This window comes from Enhydra lutris, unplaced genomic scaffold (assembly GCF_002288905.1).
Source record: "Enhydra lutris kenyoni isolate GAN:26980312 unplaced genomic scaffold, ASM228890v2 scaffoldscaffold60, whole genome shotgun sequence".
Lineage (NCBI taxonomy): Eukaryota > Metazoa > Chordata > Mammalia > Carnivora > Mustelidae > Enhydra > Enhydra lutris.
In genome coordinates this window covers 4,979,933-5,000,514 of record NW_019154144.1, presented here as the reverse complement: position 1 = coordinate 5,000,514, position 20,582 = coordinate 4,979,933, and the positions used below count along the sequence as shown (strand labels likewise).

At 36.3% G+C, this 20,582-nt stretch overlaps 1 protein-coding gene across 5 annotated transcripts in view; it reads right to left on the bottom strand.

Annotated features, from left to right (window-relative positions):
• Nucleotides 1–20,582, bottom strand: part of LOC111158551 (PDS5 cohesin associated factor B) — a 133,555-nt gene that overhangs the window by 10,895 nt on the left and 102,078 nt on the right. For 3 of the 5 annotated variants that reach the window (XM_022520648.1, XM_022520649.1, XM_022520652.1), the window contains exons 24-30: nt 18,697–18,901; nt 17,680–17,794; nt 15,587–15,719; nt 12,693–12,812; nt 11,462–11,524; nt 10,729–10,874; nt 8,140–8,245 (exon numbers count right to left, since the gene is read on the bottom strand). In XM_022520648.1, the coding sequence (XP_022376356.1) occupies nt 8,140–8,245; nt 10,729–10,874; nt 11,462–11,524; nt 12,693–12,812; nt 15,587–15,719; nt 17,680–17,794; nt 18,697–18,901 (888 nt within the window). The remainder of the gene's footprint in view (nt 1–8,139; nt 8,246–10,728; nt 10,875–11,461; nt 11,525–12,692; nt 12,813–15,586; nt 15,720–17,679; nt 17,795–18,696; nt 18,902–20,582) is intronic. The other 2 variants (XM_022520650.1, XM_022520651.1) reach the window with 1 other exon arrangement.

The window sequence follows — 20,582 nt, the reverse complement described above, 5'->3', positions numbered from 1 at the left end:
CTCCGGGCCGGAGACCGGGAGGCCGCCATTTTCATTCCCGCCCTCCGGAACTCTACGGAAAGCGCTCAGGGAACAAAAGCTCCCGAAAGCAAGCCCGAGCGGATTACTCAGCCCGGCCCCGGGTAAGGGCGGTGCAACTCCTCCCGGGGCAAAGACACTTGAGAATCAATACAACAGGCCCCTCCCCCAGAAGATCAACAAGAAGCCCAGCCAGGACCAGGTTCACCTACCAAGGAGTACAGTTTCAATACCAAGGAGAGCAGCGGAATTCCAAAGGAGGAGAAAGCAAAGCACGGAACTCATGGCTTTCTCCCCATGATTCTTTAGCCTTGCAGTTAATTTAATTTTTTTTTTTTTTTTTTTTTTTTCAATTTATTTTTCTTCTTCTGCTAAATTTTTTTTAACTTTTACCCTTTTCTTTTTTAACGTTTTTTAACTAGTTTATCTAATATATATATATATATATTTTTTCCTTTTATATTTTTTTTCTTTATTGGTTTTCTTTTTTTAATTGTTTCTTTCTTTTTTTTTCTTTTCTCTCTCTCTCTCTCTTTTTTTTTTTTTTTTCCTTCTTTCTTAACCTTTTTTTATCCCCTTTCTCCCCCTCACGATTTGGGATCTCTTCTGATTTGGCTAAAGCATATTTTCCTGGGGTTGTTGCCACCCTTTTAGTATTTTACTTGCTCCTTCATCTGCTCTTATCTAGACAAAATGACAAGGCGGAAAAATTCACCACAAAAAAAAGAACAAGAGGCAGTACCAAAGGCTAGGGACCTAATCAATACAGACATTGGTAATATGTCAGATCTAGAGTTTAGAATGACGATTCTCAAGGTTCTAGCCGGGCTTGAAAAAGGAATGGAAGATATTAGAGAAACCCTCTCGGGAGATATAAAAGCCCTTTCTGGAGAAATAAAAGAACTAAAATCTAACCAAGTTGAAATCAAAAAAGCTATTAATGAGGTGCAATCAAAAATGGAGGCTCTCACTGCTAGGATAAATGAGGCAGAAGAAAGAATTAGTGATATAGAAGACCAAATGACAGAGAATAAAGAAGCTGAGCAAAAGAGGGACAAACAGCTACTGGACCATGAGGGGAGAATTCGAGAGATAAGTGACACCATAAGACGAAACAACATTAGAATCATTGGGATTCCAGAAGAAGAGGAAACAGAGAGGGGAGCAGAAGGTATATTGGAGAGAATTATTGGAGAGAATTTCCCCAATATGGCAAAGGGAACAAGCATCAAAATCCAGGAGATTCAGAGAACCCCCCTCAAGATCAATAAGAATAGGTCCACACCCCGTCACCTAATAGTAAAATTTACAAGTCTTAGTGACAAAGAGAAGATCCTGAAAGCAGCCCGGGAAAAGAAGTCTGTAACATACAATGGTAAAAATATTAGATTGGCAGCAGACTTATCCACAGAGACCTGGCAGGCCAGAAAGAGCTGGCATGATATATTCAGAGCACTAAACGAGAAAAACATGCAGCCAAGAATACTATATCCAGCTAGGCTATCATTGAAAATAGAAGGAGAGATTAAAAGCTTCCAGGACAAACAAAAACTGAAAGAATTTGCAAGTACCAAACCAGCTCTACAGGAAATATTGAAAGGGGTCCTCTAAGCAAAGAGAGACCCTAAAAGTAGTAGATCAGAAAGGAACAGACACAATATACAATAACAGTCACCTTACAGGCAATACAATGGCTCTAAATTCATATCTCTCAATACTTACCCTGAATGTTAATGGGCTAAATGCCCCAATCAAAAGACACAGGGTATCAGAATGGATAAAAAAACAAAACCCATCTATATGTTGCCTACAAGAAACTCATCTTAAACCTGAAGACACCTCCAGATTTAAAGTGAGGGGGTGGAAAAGAATTTACCATGCTAATGGACATCAGAAAAAAGCAGGAGTGGCAATCCTTATATCAGATCAATTAGATTTTAAGCCAAAGACTATAATAAGAGATGAGGAAGGACACTATATCATACTCAAAGGAACTGTCCAACAAGAAGATCTAACAATTTTAAATATCTATGCCCCTAACATGGGAGCAGCCAACTATATAAACCAATTAATAACAAAATTAAAGAAATACATCGACAATAATACAATAATCGTAGGGGACTTTAACACTCCCCTCACTGAAATGGACAGATCATCCAAGCAAAAGATCAACAAGGAAATCAAGGCCTTAAATGACACACTGGACCAGATGGACATCACAGATATATTCAGAACATTTCATCCCAAAGCAACAGAATACACATTCTTCTCTAGTGCACATGGAACATTCTCCAGAATAGATCATATTCTCGGTCCTAAATCAGGTCTCAACCGTTATCAAAAGATTGGAATCATTCCCTGCATATTTTCAGACCACAATGCTCTGAAGCTAGAACTCAATCACAAGAGGAAATTTGGAAAGAACCCAAATACATGGAGACTAAACAGCATCCTTCTAAAGAATGAATGGGTCAACCAGGAAATTAAAGAAGAATTGAAAAAATTCATGGAAACAAATGATAATGAAAACACAACGGTTCAAAATCTGTGGGACACAACAAAGGCAGTCCTGAGAGGAAAATATATAGCGGTACAAGCCTTTCTCAAGAAACAAGAAAGGTCTCAGGTACACAACCTAACCCTACACCTAAAAGAGCTAGAGAAAGAACAAGAAAGAAACCCTAAACCCAGCAGGAGAAGAGAAATCATAAAGATCAGAGCAGAAATCAATGAAATAGAAACCAAAAAAACAATAGAACAAATCAATGAAACTAGGAGCTGGTTCTTTGAAAGAATTAATAAGATCGATAAACCCCTGGCCAGACTTATCAAAAAGAAAAGAGAAAGGACCCAAATAAATAAAATCATGAATGAAAGAGGAGAGATCACAACTAACACCAAAGAAATACAGACAATTATAAGAACATACTATGAGCAACTCTACGCCAACAAATTTGACAATCTGGAAGAAATGGATGCATTCCTAGAGACATATAAACTACCACAACTGAACCAGGAAGAAATAGAAAGCCTGAACAGACCCATAACCAGTAAGGAGATTGAAACAGTCATCAAAAATCTCCAAACAAACAAAAGCCCAGGGCCAGATGGCTTCCCAGGGGAATTCTACCAAACATTTAAAGAAGAACTAATTCCTATTCTCCTGAAACTGTTCCAAAAAATAGAAATGGAAGGAAAACTTCCAAACTCATTTTATGAGGCCAGCATCACCTTGATCCCCAAACCAGACAAGGATCCCATCAAAAAAGAGAACTACAGACCAATATCCTTGATGAACACAGATGCAAAAATTCTCGCCAAAATACTAGCCAATAGGATTCAACAGTACATTAAAAAGATTATTCACCACGACCAAGTGGGATTTATTCCAGGGCTGCAAGGTTGGTTCAACATCCGCAAATCAATCAATGTGATACAACACATTAATAAAAGAAAGAACAAGAACCATATGATACTCTCCATAGATGCTGAAAAAGCATTTGACAAAGTACAGCATCCCTTCCTGATCAAAACTCTTCAAAGTGTAGGGATAGAGGGCACATACCTCAATATTATCAAAGCCATCTATGAAAAACCCACCGCAAATATCATTCTCAATGGAGAAAAACTGAAAGCTTTTCCGCTAAGGTCAGGAACACGGCAGGGATGTCCGTTATCACCACTGCTATTCAACATAGTACTAGAAGTCCTAGCCTCAGCAATCAGACAACAAAAGGAAATTAAAGGCATCCAAATTGGCAAAGAAGAAGTCAAACTATCACTCTTTGCAGATGATATGATACTATATGTGGAAAACCCAAAAGACTCCACTCCAAAACTGCTAGAACTTGTACAGGAATTCAGTAAAGTGTCAGGATATAAAATCAATGCACAGAAATCAGTTGCATTTCTCTACACCAACAACAAGACAGAAGAAAGAGAAATTAAGGAGTCCATCCCATTTACAATTGCACCCAAAACTATAAGATACCTAGGAATAAATCTAACCAAAGAGACTAAGAATCTATACACAGAAAACTATAAAGTACTCATGAAAGAAATTGAGGAAGACACAAAGAAATGGAAAAATGTTCCATGCTCCTGGATTGGAAGAATAAATATTGTGAAAATGTCTATGCTACCTAAAGCAATCTACACATTTAATGAAATTCCTATCAAAGTACCATCCATTTTTTTCAAAGAAATGGAACAAATAATCCTAAAATTTATATGGAACCAGAAAAGACCTCGAATAGCCAAAGCAATATTGAAGAAGAAAGCCAAAGTTGGTGGCATCACAATTCCGGACTTCAAGCTTTATTACAAAGCTGTCATCATCAAGACAGCATGGTACTGGCACAAAAACAGACACATAGATCAATGGAACAGAATAGAGAGCCCAGAAATAGACCCTCAACTCTATGGTCAACTMATCTTCGACAAAGCAGGAAAGAATATCCAATGGAAAAAAGACAGCCTCTTCAACAAATGGTGTTGGGAAAATTGGACAGCCACATGCAGAAAAATGAAATTGGATCATTTCCTTACACCACACACGAAAATAGACTCAAAATGGATGAAGGATCTCAATTTGAGAAAGGAATCCATCAAAATCCTTGAGGAGAACACAGACAGCAACCTCTTCGACCTCAGCCGCAGCAACATCTTCCTAGGAACATCGCCAAAGGCAAGGGAAGCAAGGGCAAAAATGAACTATTGGGATTTCATCAAGATCAAAAGCTTTTGCACAGCAAAGGAAACAGTTAACAAAACCAAAAGACAACTGACAGAATGGGAGAAGATATTTGCAAATGACATATCGGATAAAGGGCTAGTGTCCAGAATCTATAAAGAACTTAGCAAACTCAACACCCAAAGAACAAATAATCCAATCAAGAAATGGGCAGAGGACATGAACAGACATTTCTGCAAGGAAGACATCCAGATGGCCAACAGACACATGAAAAAGTGCTCCACATCACTCGGCATCAGGGAAATACAAATCAAAACCACAATGAGATACCACCTCACACCAGTCAGAATGGCTAAAATTAACAAGTCAGGAGATGACAGATGCTGGCGAGGATGCGGAGAAAGGGGAACCCTCCTACACTGTTGGTGGGAATGCAGGCTGGTGCAGCCACTCTGGAAAACAGCATGGAGGTTCCTCAAAATGTTGAAAATAGAGCTACCCTATGACCCAGCAATTGCACTGCTGGGTATTTACCCTAAAGATACAAACGTAGTGATCCAAAGGGGCACGTGCACCCGAATGTTTATAGCAGCAATGTCTACAATAGCCAAACTATGGAAAGAACCTAGATGTCCATCAACAGACGAATGGATAAAGAAGATGTGGTATATATACACAATGGAATACTATGCAGCCATCAAAAGAAATGAAATCTTGCCTTTTGCGACGACGTGGATGGAACTAGAGGGTATCATGCTTAGCGAAATAAGTCAATCGGAGAAAGACAACTATCATATGATCTCCCTGATATGAGGGAGAGGAGATGCAACATGGGGGGTTAAGGGGGTAGGAGAAGAGTAAAAGAAACAAGATGGGATTGGGAGGGAGACAAACCATAAGTGACTCTTAATCTCACAAAACAAACTGAGGGTTAATGGGGGGGTGTGGGGGGGTGGGATTATGGACATTGGGGAGGGTATGTGCTATGGTGAGTGCTGTGAAGTGTGTAAACCTGGCGATTCACAGACCTGTACCCCTGGGGATAAAAAGATATTATATGTTTATGAAAAATAAAATTAAAAAAAAAAAAAAAATAAAAAAAAGAATAAATAGCCAAAGTTTTAAAAAAAAAAAAAAAAAAAAAGAGTACATATGTATCAAGAATGGATTTTTAATTGTATTTATGTCTTCTTGATATGACCTGAGATTATCTTGTTAGTATTCTTATATGGTATCCTTATTTGCTATATTATATTAAAAGATTTTTTAGCATTAAATTATCCTTACACTTCAGGAAAAATAGACCTTTAAATGACTGGTTTAATTTGTTAATGTTTATTTAGAGTTTTGTATATAAATTAAGAATTGATTATTGTTTTTCAGAGATGCATAGAGGAGGGAAATACTGAATTAAAACTAAATTTAAAATTATCACCTCCAATTTTAAATGTTACAATTCATTTTGATGTCCAAAAATGTGATAAGGTGGTTGAACTCTGGAAAAGGCTGGTGGTAAACAGGGTATTCAATGTCTGCTTTCTTGAGAATACTATAAAACAATCTAGTTTGCTAAAGCACTACCTTCTCGGTTTCCTCTTCATTTTGCACTGTACTGTCTTAAGAACAGAGGGATTATAAAACTGAGGTTTGAAGCAGAAAACAGAGAAAATATATTCTTCGTAAAACTAAATATTTGAATATAAATGTATATGGAGAATAATTCCTTTGTGGTGAAATTTTAATGTCAAGGTGGTAGCACATGTAAAGACAGTACTCTTCCACTATAATCTACTGGTCTTTAAACTGAACTTCTGTCTCATGATGCTAAATTCAGTTGATATTTCAGTTGATATTTATTATTAAGGTTCTTGTAATATTTCTGAAAATGGATGCAATGTTACACAAAAGGCAGCCAAAGGCCTCCATTATAATCATACAAATCAATCTCAAAAGCACAGAATTTTAAAACTTTTCCATGAAATATAGAAACTTTGTTCTTCAGTGCTCCAGAAGGTAGAGCTAGATATAGAATTTATAATATAACAAAATCCATCAGAACAATGTTTCCCAAATTTGGGGGGGACGTGGGAATAAGGGAACAGGACAGTATCTGGGTATGGGTGGCCTAGCTGATGATTCCAATAAATGAGAGAAATTATAAGCTCTCCACCTAAGGCATTTTCAAGCATGTGCTAACCAACTCTCATAAATGCTAATGAAGGAATCTGTGCATTAAGTGAGAAGTACGACTAGAAGACATAAATACCTTTTTCAATTCAAGGTTCTCTTCTATAAATCCAGATAACAGGTTTCCTTTCTGGCTAAGCGATCAATTTTTAATTCTGCTTGGGCAAAATTTTTAAACAGCCAATAAAAATCAGAATTTACAGTATGAATAGTAAGGATTTAGAAAGAATTTCATAATTATAATTTTTCAAGTGGAAAGAAAAACAATCTGGCAAAACAAATTACTGGAGAAACTTGAAAACAACTGAAAATAACTTAAACGTTTTGGGATATGTAATGTTGGGCCAGTGGTAGACATGGAGGGCATTAGTATTTCAGTGAAAGCAAAAGTATTTTATTAATAACCTTCCACCTCTCCTAACAGAGTAGATTCAAATGCATTAACTTTTACTTTATAATAATCATTAATCAAAAATATTGATCTTTATAATAATAAAATAGCAGCAACACCGATTAACTTAGGCTAATTCATTTATTCTGATAAATCTTACCAGCTAAGTAGCCACACTTTACAGGTAAAGTAACTGATTCAGAGAGCCTCACTGATTATTCAAAAAATGTTTAAAGCTAACCTAGAAGGTCAAAATGTGTCCAATTATTAAAGCTATCAGGTTGTATTGAATACATAACTGTATTTTATATCTGCACTAAATCTGTCTTTAAATGACATTTATAAATTGTTTCTGTCATATAAGTTATCATTATTATTAAAATTTAAAACCTAAAGGCAGCCTTTATGAAGACTGTAGCATTTCACTACTAGAAGCTTGTCTAGTAATGAAAGGCTCAAGAAATCATCGAAAATGGAAGAACCTTTAAGGATCCTCATTCTACGTCCCTTCTGATGCTAAGTCTAAACTTACTGTGTTTTAAAAACACCAACAAAACAACAAACAAACCCCCAAGCAGTTCTGAGTATGGGACTGGCATGTTTGATTTCAAAGATCTACAGATAAAGATCACTTATTAAAATGGCAAGAAATACAAGAGATTCAATATCCTTAAATTATATGATAGAGGGTAACTGTAAACTCAAATTTGTGATTAAAACCATTAAAAGAAAATCAAGTGTCAAATTTGAGAACAGTGTTAACTGGTTTCATTGTAAAAATTATTTACACGGTAAAATTGTTTTTATCATTATTATTATAATTATCATAAAAACAAACCAAATATCTCACCCTTACAAGATCAGAGTCGTCTCTCTTGTCACTTTTTTTTCCTGGCAAAGGTGAGGACATTGTGTAATCTTCATTTTCACTGTGATCCATTTCAGAGCTATCAAGCCTTTTAATACAGACATTTATAATTATTGCAATGAAATAACCTTAAAAAATTTTTCTGTTCCCTAGCATAGCTTTACAGCTTTATGAGGAAGTTTCACTCTGTTCAAAAAAGTATCCATTTTATTCTATCATATTTAGCAACAAACCAACAAGCAACAAATCACATTTAATTTAACATAATCGGGAAACTTAAAAAAAAAAATCACAAATTTAGTTTTTTTTCCTAAGTCTTTTTAAAACCTAAATTCCATTTTGGAGTGGGCATATAAATTAAAACTTTTCTTGTTAGCAAGTTGAATTGGCCTGTATTACTACAATCTGCACCGTCCCTTATCTCTCCCATAGCCCCATTCCACTTTTTCTTCTCTGAACTTTTAATACCCTCTAATACAGTAAAGTTATTGTGTTTATTCTCTACTATCTTCTCCTGCTAGAGTGTAAGCATGGATCATTTTGTCAACTGTACTTAGCAATTTATACTAAGCACTTGTACCAGTGCCAGCCATAAAGCAGGCATTCAATAAATACTAAGTGAATTAATAGCACATGCTCTCATTTATTGGTATAAAGGCTGTCTTCTGTCCTAGGTGATCACAACCTTAAACTGGCTTTAAAAACCATTTAAACATTGTTAAATCCTAAATCTCAATCTCTGGCCCAGAAGTTACCCTGAGCTCTAGACTCACATAGCTAATTGTCCACTCACTTGAATTTCTAATAGGCATCTCAACTTTAACCAAAACAGTCATTTGGACACTCCTCTTTTCTCCATCTCCCCAGAACACACACACACACACACACACACACACACACAGCCTGTTCCCCCTCAAATTTGGCTACTACATCTCAGTAAATGGCACCACCACTAAATACAGAGGCAAAACACCTAGGGTACATCCTTAAATATTCCATTTCCATAATTATTCACATCTGACCCATCAGCAAAACTATTTGGCTCTACCATCAAAATAAATCCTAAATTTGACTATTTACCATCTTCCTCCCTCTATCCCTTCCCTGAATTACTATTAGCTGACTCCTAACTGGCTTCTCCACCTCAAGTCTAGTTACTCTATTCTCCACAACCAAGGCAATCTAATAAAAGTACAAATCAGATCACTAGGCTCCACAGCAATATCTTAGCATAGAGGGAAGAGTCAAAGACAATTCTGAGGCTCTTAGTCTAAATGACTGTGTGAATTAGATCATCTTTGATTATAACCAGGAATTCAAAAAGAAAAACCAGTAATTTAGGAAATGAGTTGGGGAAATGTTTTGGTAATGTCAAGTATGGGGCCATCCACTAGAAAACGTCCAAATGATATAGATGAAGGGTCAGGTAGGTATCAGCCACTAATATGTATTAATACAGGAATCTAAAGCAAGAACTATTTATCTAATTTTTGTTAAATTTCTAGTATTTTATATATCACTTAACAATTTATTCATTACAAGGAAATTGATAAGACATTTTAGAATGTGTCCTTTCTTGGGGCGCCTGGGTGGCTCAGTGGGTTAAGCCTCTGCCTTCGGCTCAGGTCATGATCCCAGGGTGCTGGGATCGAGCCCCGCATCAGGATCTCTGCTTAGCGGGGAGCCTGCTTCCTCCTCTCTCTCTGCCTGCCTCTCTGCCTACTTGTGATCTCTCTGTCCAATTAAAAAAAAAAAAAAAAAGAATGTGTCCTTTCTTTATTGATTGGTTAAAAACAATACAAAAGATAGCACAGTCTTTCCTAAAAACTAAGCAAAATCAATAAACAGTGATAGTTAAGCCCTGTACAAGGTTCTGCGGCTAACAAACCGTGTACGAAGCATTATACTGAAACTAGTGAAAGTGTGAATTTTCCCTTTTCCTTCTTAAAAAGAAAAATTTGTAGAGCATGATTTGAAAGTACAATTTTAAAACAATTTTTTGAACAAAAAAGTTTATACATGTAACAGGAAAAAGAAATTCAAATCAAAGAATATATAAAATAATCTCCCTCCTACACTAGATTACCATAGGATATTGTGTAGTCTTCCAAAAACTTTCTATACAATAAAAGCCAGTGTAAATACAAATCCTTTCTAAAAACTTGAAAATACTATAACACTGTTCTATTCTTTGCCTTTTTTACTCAATAATGTATTGTGGAAATAATTCATATTAGCTCATACTTCATCATTTTTAATGATTATGTATTCCATTGCACGGATATACCATAATATAACAGTTTCATGACTGCTAGACATTTAGCTTATGTCTACGAACACAGGTTCTACCAGCAAGGTAAAATATGAAAGGGTAATAAGATGGAATGCCTATCTAAAATAAGAGAGCAAATAAGTAAGAACTTGTAAATGGCTACCAATGTTAAATGGGAATGTTCAGATAAGCAATGATTTCCATGCACTGACATTAAATGTTTTGGGTTACATCATTTTAGATCTCGGTGCCTTGTTGGAATCCTTAAATGTAAAGTATGATATTTCTTAGGTACTTACCTCCCTTTTATTCTTCCAGGAGAGCTTGGATTTGAGCTGCTGCTTGCATTGCTTACAGTTTCCATTCGAGATGACTTTGTCTGAGATTGCTTGCCTGCTGATGAAAGTGGCTTATTAACAGCTCCTAGAACATTGGTTGTTTTAGGCTGAAATGAAAAATGCATATCTCTTTCTATTTGATTAAAGCCAAAAGAAATTTACATGTAAAGAACCATAAAAAAAAAATCTGTCAAAGTGTTTACATACAAATCACACACACAAATATGCCTATCCTTAAGCAATATAAAGATTATGAATTATCACTTGAATGAGTGAAAAACTATATAGATGACATAATAGTTAATGCCATCTTAGTTGTCTAGAGGAAAAGGCTTACATAGAAACTGAGGACAAATAAAATATGCAGTCAACAAAAAAAGATAATCAGACTATTCCTTTGGAAGGACCTAAGAAGATGTTTTTAACTCTTAAGACTTTTATCATGTTATTATAGGGTAAAATATTTAAGGATCAAGGTCTCCAGGGCTTTCTTATAAGCTACAAAATAAATTCATGTATCTCAGCTTGCATCTATACAGTAAATATAATTATTTCTAATTAGTAAATGGAAGAAATCTAATAATTATATTTACTAAGATATATTGATTTTCAATGAAATATAAAATAACATAGTTATGCCAATAATACTAAAATAAACTGCCACATAAAAATTAGAATGATTCTCAGCACATACTTTTCCAGGAGTGAAAAACGATTTCATTTCTGGAGGCAGGTAATTTTTGGTGTTACTGAAATTCTACAAGCAAGGGAAAAAGTTGCAGTTAGTGAATACTGAAACACTATACAAGAGGTGTTTTGAAGCCAACAATGCATACAACAGCTTTTGTTTCACAGTGCATAATACATATTTAAATAATCAGTTCAAACACAAAATTTCAGTCACTAATTTTAAATGCTGTAATAAGGGGCACCTAGGTGACTCAGTTGGTTAAGCACCTGACTCTTCATTTCAGCTCAGATCATGATCTCAGGGTCACGAATTTGAGCCCCGTGTTAGACTCTGCTCTGGACATGGAGCCTGCTTAAGATTCTCTCTCTCCCTCTGTCCCTCCCCTCCCCTAAAAATAAATAAATAAATACTGTAATAAATTTAAACTAATCTCATACCAACTCCAATATTAACAAAAACACATTTAACATCTGTTAGCGCATCAGCAAACACATGCTTCTGTAACAATACTCTCCAGAGAAGAGACCACATATACTCCTGTTGTTAATCACAACAAGGGGAATGCTTAAAAGCAGACAGTCCCTTTTAGCTACTGGGTGAGCATACATACAAGGCTGTTGTAAATCTCTATACATTGGTTAGACTTTAATTAGTATTGTACGAAAAGCCAAAATCAGTAGTGGTAGTTTCCAGACTCTCAGTCAACAGGCTTAGGTGCATTATGAATCTCTAAGAACAATTCTGGAAAACACTTATTATATCACATGCAATACCTGAGGTTTGTAAAAGTGGTTTAGGAACATTTTTGTAAACATTCCTTGGGTCTTGAAACTGTTCCAGTATGTTCTCTGCTTGTTTCTTCATACCAGTTATGAATCTCAATCAAGGCTTGTAACTTCAGACTGTGACCCTGTCAGCATTCTCCTTCCCATTTTGGATCAATGGCCAATAACAAGAGATCTACATGCTTTGATAACATTTTTGCCTGAATTCACACACCAGCATAAAACTCTGAACACAAACTCTAGATCATCTTAACTAATCTCTGAACCTTATTTGTGTCCTCTAGCTTGAGCCATATTCTTGTCTTGAACCACATTAGGAAGATTCATAGTAACTTTTCCAAGACATTAGTAGATCGCCAGCTCTTGATACCGATCCTTCCTAATCCTCCCACAACCTAATGCTGAGAATACATTTTATTACGATCTATACAAACAAAATCTACAACTACCTTGTCAGGTTGGGTGAAAAAACGAGCTGGTAGTACTGGGTCTTTAGGAGATTCCAAACTGTATGTGGTGCTTTTTGACATGATGATATTCATGGCAACATCACACACAGTGTACAGTTTCTGCAATGGTATTAAAAAAAAATTAGATACTTAAGGTAGCATCCTCGACTCTGTGAATTAGGAGTAATTCTAGAACATGCATTCAGTACAGGCATACCTCAGAGATACTGCAGATTCAGCTCTAAAGCACAATAAACTAAATGTTGTAATTAAGTCAAATGAATTTTTTGGCTTCCCAGTGCATGTAAAAGTTATGTTTACACTACACTATAGTCTACTGAGTGTGTAACAACATTATATCTAAATACAATATACAATTATAGTATAAGTAATCAAAAAATATTTTATTGCAGGGGTGCCTGGGTGACTCAGATCAACTCTTGATCTAAGCTCAGGTCTTGATCTTAGGGTCATGAGTATAAGCACTGCACAGGGCTCCGTGCTGGGCATGGAGCCTGCCCAGATAGATAGATAGATGGAGGTTTTTAGAAAATTTTATTGCTGAAAATGCTAACCATCATCTGAGCTTTCAGTGACTTGCGATCTTTTTGCTAGTACAGAGTCCTGCCTCAGTGCTGATGGCTGCTGTTGATCAGAGCGGTGGTTGCTGAACTGTGGCAATTTCTTGAAACAAGACAATAATGAAGTTTGCTGCACTGACTCTTCCTTCCGTGAATAATTTCTCAGTAGCATGTGCTGCTGTTTGATAGCATTTTACCCACAGAAGAACTTTCAAAATTAGAGTCAATCCTCTCAAACCTTACTGTGTTTTATCAACTAAATTTGTGTAACACACTAAATCCTTTGTTGTCCTTTCAACAATCTTCACAGCATCTTCACCTTCATCTCAGGAAACCACTTTCTTTGCTCATCCATCACAAGCAACTCCTAATTCATTAATGTTCTATCGTGAAATTGCAACAATTCAGGCATATCTCTAGGTTCCACTTCTAAGTTCTCTTGCTATTACTACCACATCTGCAGTTACTGCAGCCATGGAAGTCTTGAACCCCTCAAGGACATTTAGGAGGGTTGGAATCAACTTCTTTCAAACTCCACTCCATGCTGATAATTTAAATCCTTCCCATTAATCACAAATGTTCTTAGTGGATGTAGAATGGAAAATCTTTTCCAGGTTTTCAATTGACTTTTCCCAGACCTATCAGAAGAACCACAATCTATGGCAGCTATACCCTTATAAAATGAAGACCTGAAAGTAGAAATTACTCCTTGATCCATGGGTTGCAGAATGGATGCTGTGTTAGCAGGCATGAAAACGGCATTCGTCTCATTATATGTCTCTGTCAGAGCTTTTTGGATGAACTGGTGCATTATCAACAATGAGTAACATTTTGAAAGGAATCTTTCTTCGCAGATCTCAACTATGGGCTTAACATATTGAGTAAACCATGTTGTAAACAGATGTGCTGTTATTCAGTCTTTGTTGTTCTATGTATAGAGCACTCAGAGTGAATCCAGCATAATTCATAAGAGCCCTAGGATTGTCAGAATGGTACAAGAGCACTGGCCTCAGCTTCAAGTCACCAGCTGCATTAGCCCCTAACAAGAGAGTCAGCTTGTCCTTTGAAGCCACGCACGGACTTCTCCTCTCTAGCTATGAAAGTCCTTGATGACATCTTCCAACAGAAGGCTGTTTTATCTACGTTGAAAACCCGTTGCTAAGTGTAATCACCTTCATTAACCACCTTAGCTAGATCTACTGGGTAACCTGCTACAGCTCTTCCACCAGCACTTGCTGTTTCAGCTTGTACTTTCTGTTATGGAGCTGGCTTCTTTCCCTCAAACTTATGTTAGCTTCTGCTTTCTTCTGCGGCTTCCTCACCTCTCTGAGCCCTCACAGAATTACAGAGAGTTAGGGCTTCACTCTGGATTAGGCTGTGGTTTAAGGGAATGTTGTCACTAGTCTGATCTTCTATTCAGGCCAAACTTTCTCTGTGTCAGCAATAAGGCTGTTTTGCTTTCTTAACATTTGTGTTTTCACTGGAGTAGCACATTTAATTTCCTTCAAAAACTTTTCCTTTGCATGCACAACTTGGCTAACTATTTGGCAAGAGACCTAACTTTCAGTCTTTCTCAGTTTCTACATGATTTCCTCACCAAATTTCATCATTTCTAGCTTTTGATTTAAAGTAAGAGACACCTGACTCTTCCTTTCACTTAAACACTTAGAGGCCACTGTAGGGTTATTAATTGGCCTAATTTCCATATTATTGTGTCTCAGGGAACAGGGGCGCCTGAGAAGAGGGAGAGAGATGGGGGAACAGCTGCTGGATAGAGCAGTCAGAACACACATAACATCTGTCATTTCAGTTTGCCATCTTAGGTGGGTGCAGGTGTGGCACCCCAAAGCATTTACAATAGTTGACATCCAAGATCACTGACCTCAGTTTACATAACATAGATGGTAGCAATGATAAAGTTTGAAGTACTGCAGGAATTACCAAAATATGACACAGAGACATGAAATAAGCAAATGCTATTGGAAAATGGTACCACAAGACTTGCTCAGTGCAGGATTGCCACAAACCTTCAACTTGTAAAAACAACACAATTATCTGCAAAGCACATTAATTTAAGTTTTCAGTATAATAGTATACCTTAACCTATTATTTTCATTATTTCCTAGTAACGGCATTACTACTAATTCCACATTAGTGATTCTAGATCAGTAATTCAAATTACTAATAGAAATACTAATTATTAAATACTAACAAAAAGACTGATAATGTCTATACATACTACAGAAGTAGCATATCCACACTCGAATGCTTAAATCAACAGGGAATCACAATTATTTAAAAAGAATTACATACTTCATTCATTTTTGCATCATCTGGTCCTTGGGCATCCTTTGTTTGTTTAATATTTTCTACCATCTTTCTGATAAATGCATGACTGTTATTTTCGTTTTTAGCCATTAGTATTTCTAGAACGAACCAAAGACATCTAAAAAAAAAAAAAAAGGAGGTGGGAGAAAAAGAAATGAAGTGGAAAAAACTGGCTGTTTAATATGATACAATAATTCTAAATAAAAATGTAATAAAATCCATAAATAGAAAAAAATAAAAAGGAAAAACTAGCTATAAATCAATAGAGAAAAAAAGGTATGTCACGCATACATACCATAACTTACCAGCAATGTAGGTGTGAATTCATAAGACCCCCTTCCCAAAATTTCACTAATGTTCCCAAGGAGGCAGGTTAAAAAAGAACTTAAATGGTGGAGAGAATAAAGTGATCCTAACTCCTAGCAAGATAGGGAGGGAAGACTGCCTAAAGTAATAATTGGGTCAGGGATAAAGTGAAGCCTCAATACTCAAGACTGACTGCAATCCTGATTGAAGTTTTCAAGAAAATATAACTACTGGGGGCGCCTGGGTGGCTCAGTGGTTAAAGCCTCTGCCTTCAGCTCAGGTCATGATCTCAGGGTCCTGGGATCGAGTCCCGCATCGGGCTCTCTGCTCAACGGGGAGCCTGCCTCCTCCTCCTCTTTCTCTCTGCCTGCCTCTCTGCCTACTTGTGATCTGTCAAATTTAAAAAAAAAAAATCTTTAAAAAAAAAAAAAAAGAAAATATAACTACTCAACTTAGTAGTTAAAAGTCTTGCTAATAAGTTAGAGAAGAAAAAGTCATCGCTGACAACTACATATACTGTCTTTGCTTAGAAAGGGAAAAATTACAAGGAAGTTTCACTAGCTTACATTAATTACATATGACCCTATTCCAGAACAAACTGAAGGTGATTTATCACTTTACAGACAGAATGGGACAGGGTTTTGGCACAGAGGAGAAAAGTAAAGGGGGAAGAGAGAAATATGAAACAAGGTATCATTCTAGAAGGGGAAAAATAACCTTAGAGATCTCAGGTATAGGATAAGTTGTCCTGGAGTGGCTCTCTGACAGAATGGGGTGATGACTCATGACTATACTGGGGCAATTTAAAAATAAACCAAATGTTTAGTAAATTCCGAAGAATATTAAATGTATTTCAAAAACCAAAGTTCTCTGAGAAAGCAGGGTGCTTAGAAGATTTCATTAGTCACAATCACTCTAACACAGAACTCATTTTGGGAGAATTGCTTGTTTTTAAAAAAACAAACTGTGGCTAAAAGAAGGTAATGGCTTTTCCTTTGCCATGAGAAAGTTATCTGTAATCTGATTTTATCCTCTTGAGGCACCTCAAATATTTAACTATAAAATATTTCTATTAACTAAAAAACCACCAGTTATTTTAATATGAAGCTAAAGGCATAATAAGTTCATTTACTCAAAATCACAAAGATCATCCTTTATTATAGCAGAAAGAGGATTGGGGCCTCAAACTTAATTTAAAGAACTCTACTGGTATTATAAAGACTTCTCTAAATACCAATATATTTCCCTGTTCCACACACCCAGGCATAGATGGTTTTTTGGCCTCTCAACAATAACTGAAATAATTACAAGTGTCATAAACTTGAACTAGAGAATCACCAATGGAGTAGTAAGTGGGGAAGTTCCCTCATTACCAGCTTTGCCCATTATTAAAGGTGGATAGTTACTGCAAAGAAAAAGTGCTATGTGAATAAAGCCCACATGAAAATCTAGAGTTGCAGAAGAAAGTAGGAAAAGACAAGAACTGTAACAGAAGTTTTTAATGGACTGCATCAACAGAAAAGACATGCCAGAATGGTAGAGAAATAGAACAGTAATACAGTAATTATGCTAACTTAAGTTTTGGGAAATCACATAGGAAATGAATATGAAGGGATGGTATGAAAAAAAACAAGAGAACAAATAAGGGAAAGAACCTAAATTTCTAAGAAACTAAATAAATCTAATAAACTAATTATAACAGGGATTCCATTATTAGCAGCAAAGAGAAAAACCTTTCAGAAAACATGAAAATGGGATGAAAAAAGTCTTACTCTTTAACATCTTTAAGTTGTTCAATATCCTGTACTTTGACATAATCTGGGTCATGTGCCAAAAGATGAATTGTATATGGAACAACATATTCTGGTAGAAGAGACAGTAATTTTTCTGAAAAAGAAAAAAAAATAAATAAAAACATTCAGGTTGTTAGAAAACCAAATCTTACTCTTTCTGTCTCTGACTCTGATACCATTATTTCCTGCATCCCAAGAGTTTACCACGTGGCTAGTAGAAAAATATACTGAAATGTCCAGTGTTGAGGAACATCATAAACAGTTTATTTATTCATCCACCACATCCAATACTGAAAGGCCTACTAAATGCACCATTTGCTAAGGCTATTAAGACAAGTATTTTCAGTTTCAAATGCACATGGTAAAAACTGATCAGAAAAAACTATCCATGACTAAGAAATTAAGAAACATAAGATCCACTTTTCTTGTTATTATGAGCAACCGTATGTTTAACACTCCCTTGTTAAGCTGCTAAGCAAACATATGACACATCTTTCAATGGCACAAAAAACAGAGGATGATTGATACCATTTGATAATAACATGGATGAGATGCTATTTGATAATAACACAGATAGGATAAAGTGAGCAGGTTAAAAACAGGCACACAAGCACCTGATATTAACATCAGCTCTGGGTGAGAATGATGAAAAACGAAAGACTGTACTTTTTTAATCTCAAAGATAGTACTTAGACAATCTTTATACATATATCTGTATTTTACTGTTTTATTTAAAGTATCTCCAGTGTCAGTGCTTATTTTCCTTAGCCATTTAGTCAGTTATATAGACAATATGAGTTGATATTTAAATATCTATGCATTTATATTTTAAAAATGACCTTTTTAAAAGGAAAGCAGTTACTGAAAAATAGTAATACCTTATATTTAACAACTACTGATTAGACAAGAATAAATAACAGTAACATCAGTTTGTGTTCTATAAAACTGGAACTAGTATACTAGAAAAGTATACTTTTCATTTTCATATATGCTTACCACTAACAGCTGCATGTTGCTTCAGATACTCGCGTCTCACATTTATATTTTTTACCAGACATTGCCTAGCATGAGCTCTTCTCTCTTTTACAGGATCTTTTGCACAAAGTGCACAGATTGCCATATACTCAAGTGGAAGCCTTAATCGGGAAAGGCCTTTGTGAAGTTTCTGAGCAAACACTTGTCTTACTTGATAGCATTCATCCTGTAAAGACATAATTATTCCACAGATTATTCACATGGCAGCAAAGAGTAAGTAAAACCCCAAATACAAAATTTGAAGGGGAAAGGAGACTGAGTGTATTCACAACATTGCTTCTGCTCACAAGACTGAGATGTTGTGATATGATAATTTCAAGGCTAGAATGTTCACCCAGACCCTAATTAATAACTACCAGCTACATGTGTTAGAAAATAATGAATGTTCTTAAAGAAAGATTTCATTTATTTATCTGAGAGAGAGAGAGAAGTGAGCCCAAGCATGAGCAGGGGGAGGGGGAGAGGAAGAGGGAGAAGCAGGCTCCCCACTGAACAGGGAGGCCTCACGCAGGGCTCAATCCCAGGACCCTGGGATCATGATCTGAGCCAAAGGCAGATGCTTAACTGACTGAGCCACCCAGGCACCCTGGATGGACTTTTAAAATAGATAAAACTAGTACATATAGATCCATCCTAACTTAAGGTATTAAAAATAGTTTCAATAGTATCTCATATTAGGCTATTTCACTTACTGAGCAAGAGAAAACTCTGTCCAACTCATATATTTTAGTTTTAACACTGAAAAAACTATTCAGATTAAAATGCACAACTCTAGGGCCGCCTGGGTGGCTCAGTGGGTTAAAGCCTCTGCCTTCGGCTCAGGTTATGATCCCAGGGTCCTGGGATCGAGCCCCACATCAGGTTCTCTGCTCAGCAGGGAACCTGCTTCCTCCTCTCTCTCTGCCTGCCTCTCTGCCTACTTGTGATCTCTGTCTGTCAAATAAATAAATAAAATCTTAAAAAAAATGCACAACTCTAAAGGCAAGTGTTGCTATGTTGCTAATCAATTTCAGAAACACCAAATTACTTTCAGTTCTATAAATGAACCAACTGTTCATTATCACTGTGCCTGCCTTCCTCATACTCCCTCTCCTAAATCATCCACCTCCACTCTCCTAACAACTCCTCCTCATCTCTAACAATGGCTCCTAAATCTACAGAAATCACTGTGTAGTCTTTATCAAGCATCCAGCTCTCTGCCCTCCTGGCATTCTATGTATATCTCCAGCATCGCATTTACTATACAGTATTAAAATAATTGTTTTATAGGTCTTACCTATCACTGCTCATTCTTTAAAGACAAGAACTGTATCTTTATTCACCTTTGTGCCTCCAAACCTAGCACAATATCTGATATACCAATTATCTGTGGAATAAACTATAGGACAAAGCGCAATATGACATTTGAGTCATGTATGAGACATACAAAGACCTTCTATAGACATACAAAGACTTTCATAATTATACCTTACCCTCCACCAATCAACACAAAGTGTGGTATGTTTCATATTATTGCAATGTTATGTATACTCTTTCTACTATCTATAATGTTCATTTTGTTTTTCTTCAAAATCTAGGTCATCATTGCTTCTCGGCCTTTTGGCTAAGATCAAGTGCAAAATCTAAGTCATAACATCTTACTCTTACCTTTAAATCCTTATTTTGTGTATCTCCTTTAAACTTCAGTTTATTCTCTCTCAAATAAATAAAACCTTTTCAAAAATTATATACATATGGGGCGCCTGGGTGGCTCAGTGGGTTAAAGCCTCTGCCTTCGGCTCAGGTCATGATCCCAGGGTCCTGGGATCGAGCCCCACATCGGGCTCTCTGCTCAGCGGGGAGCCTGC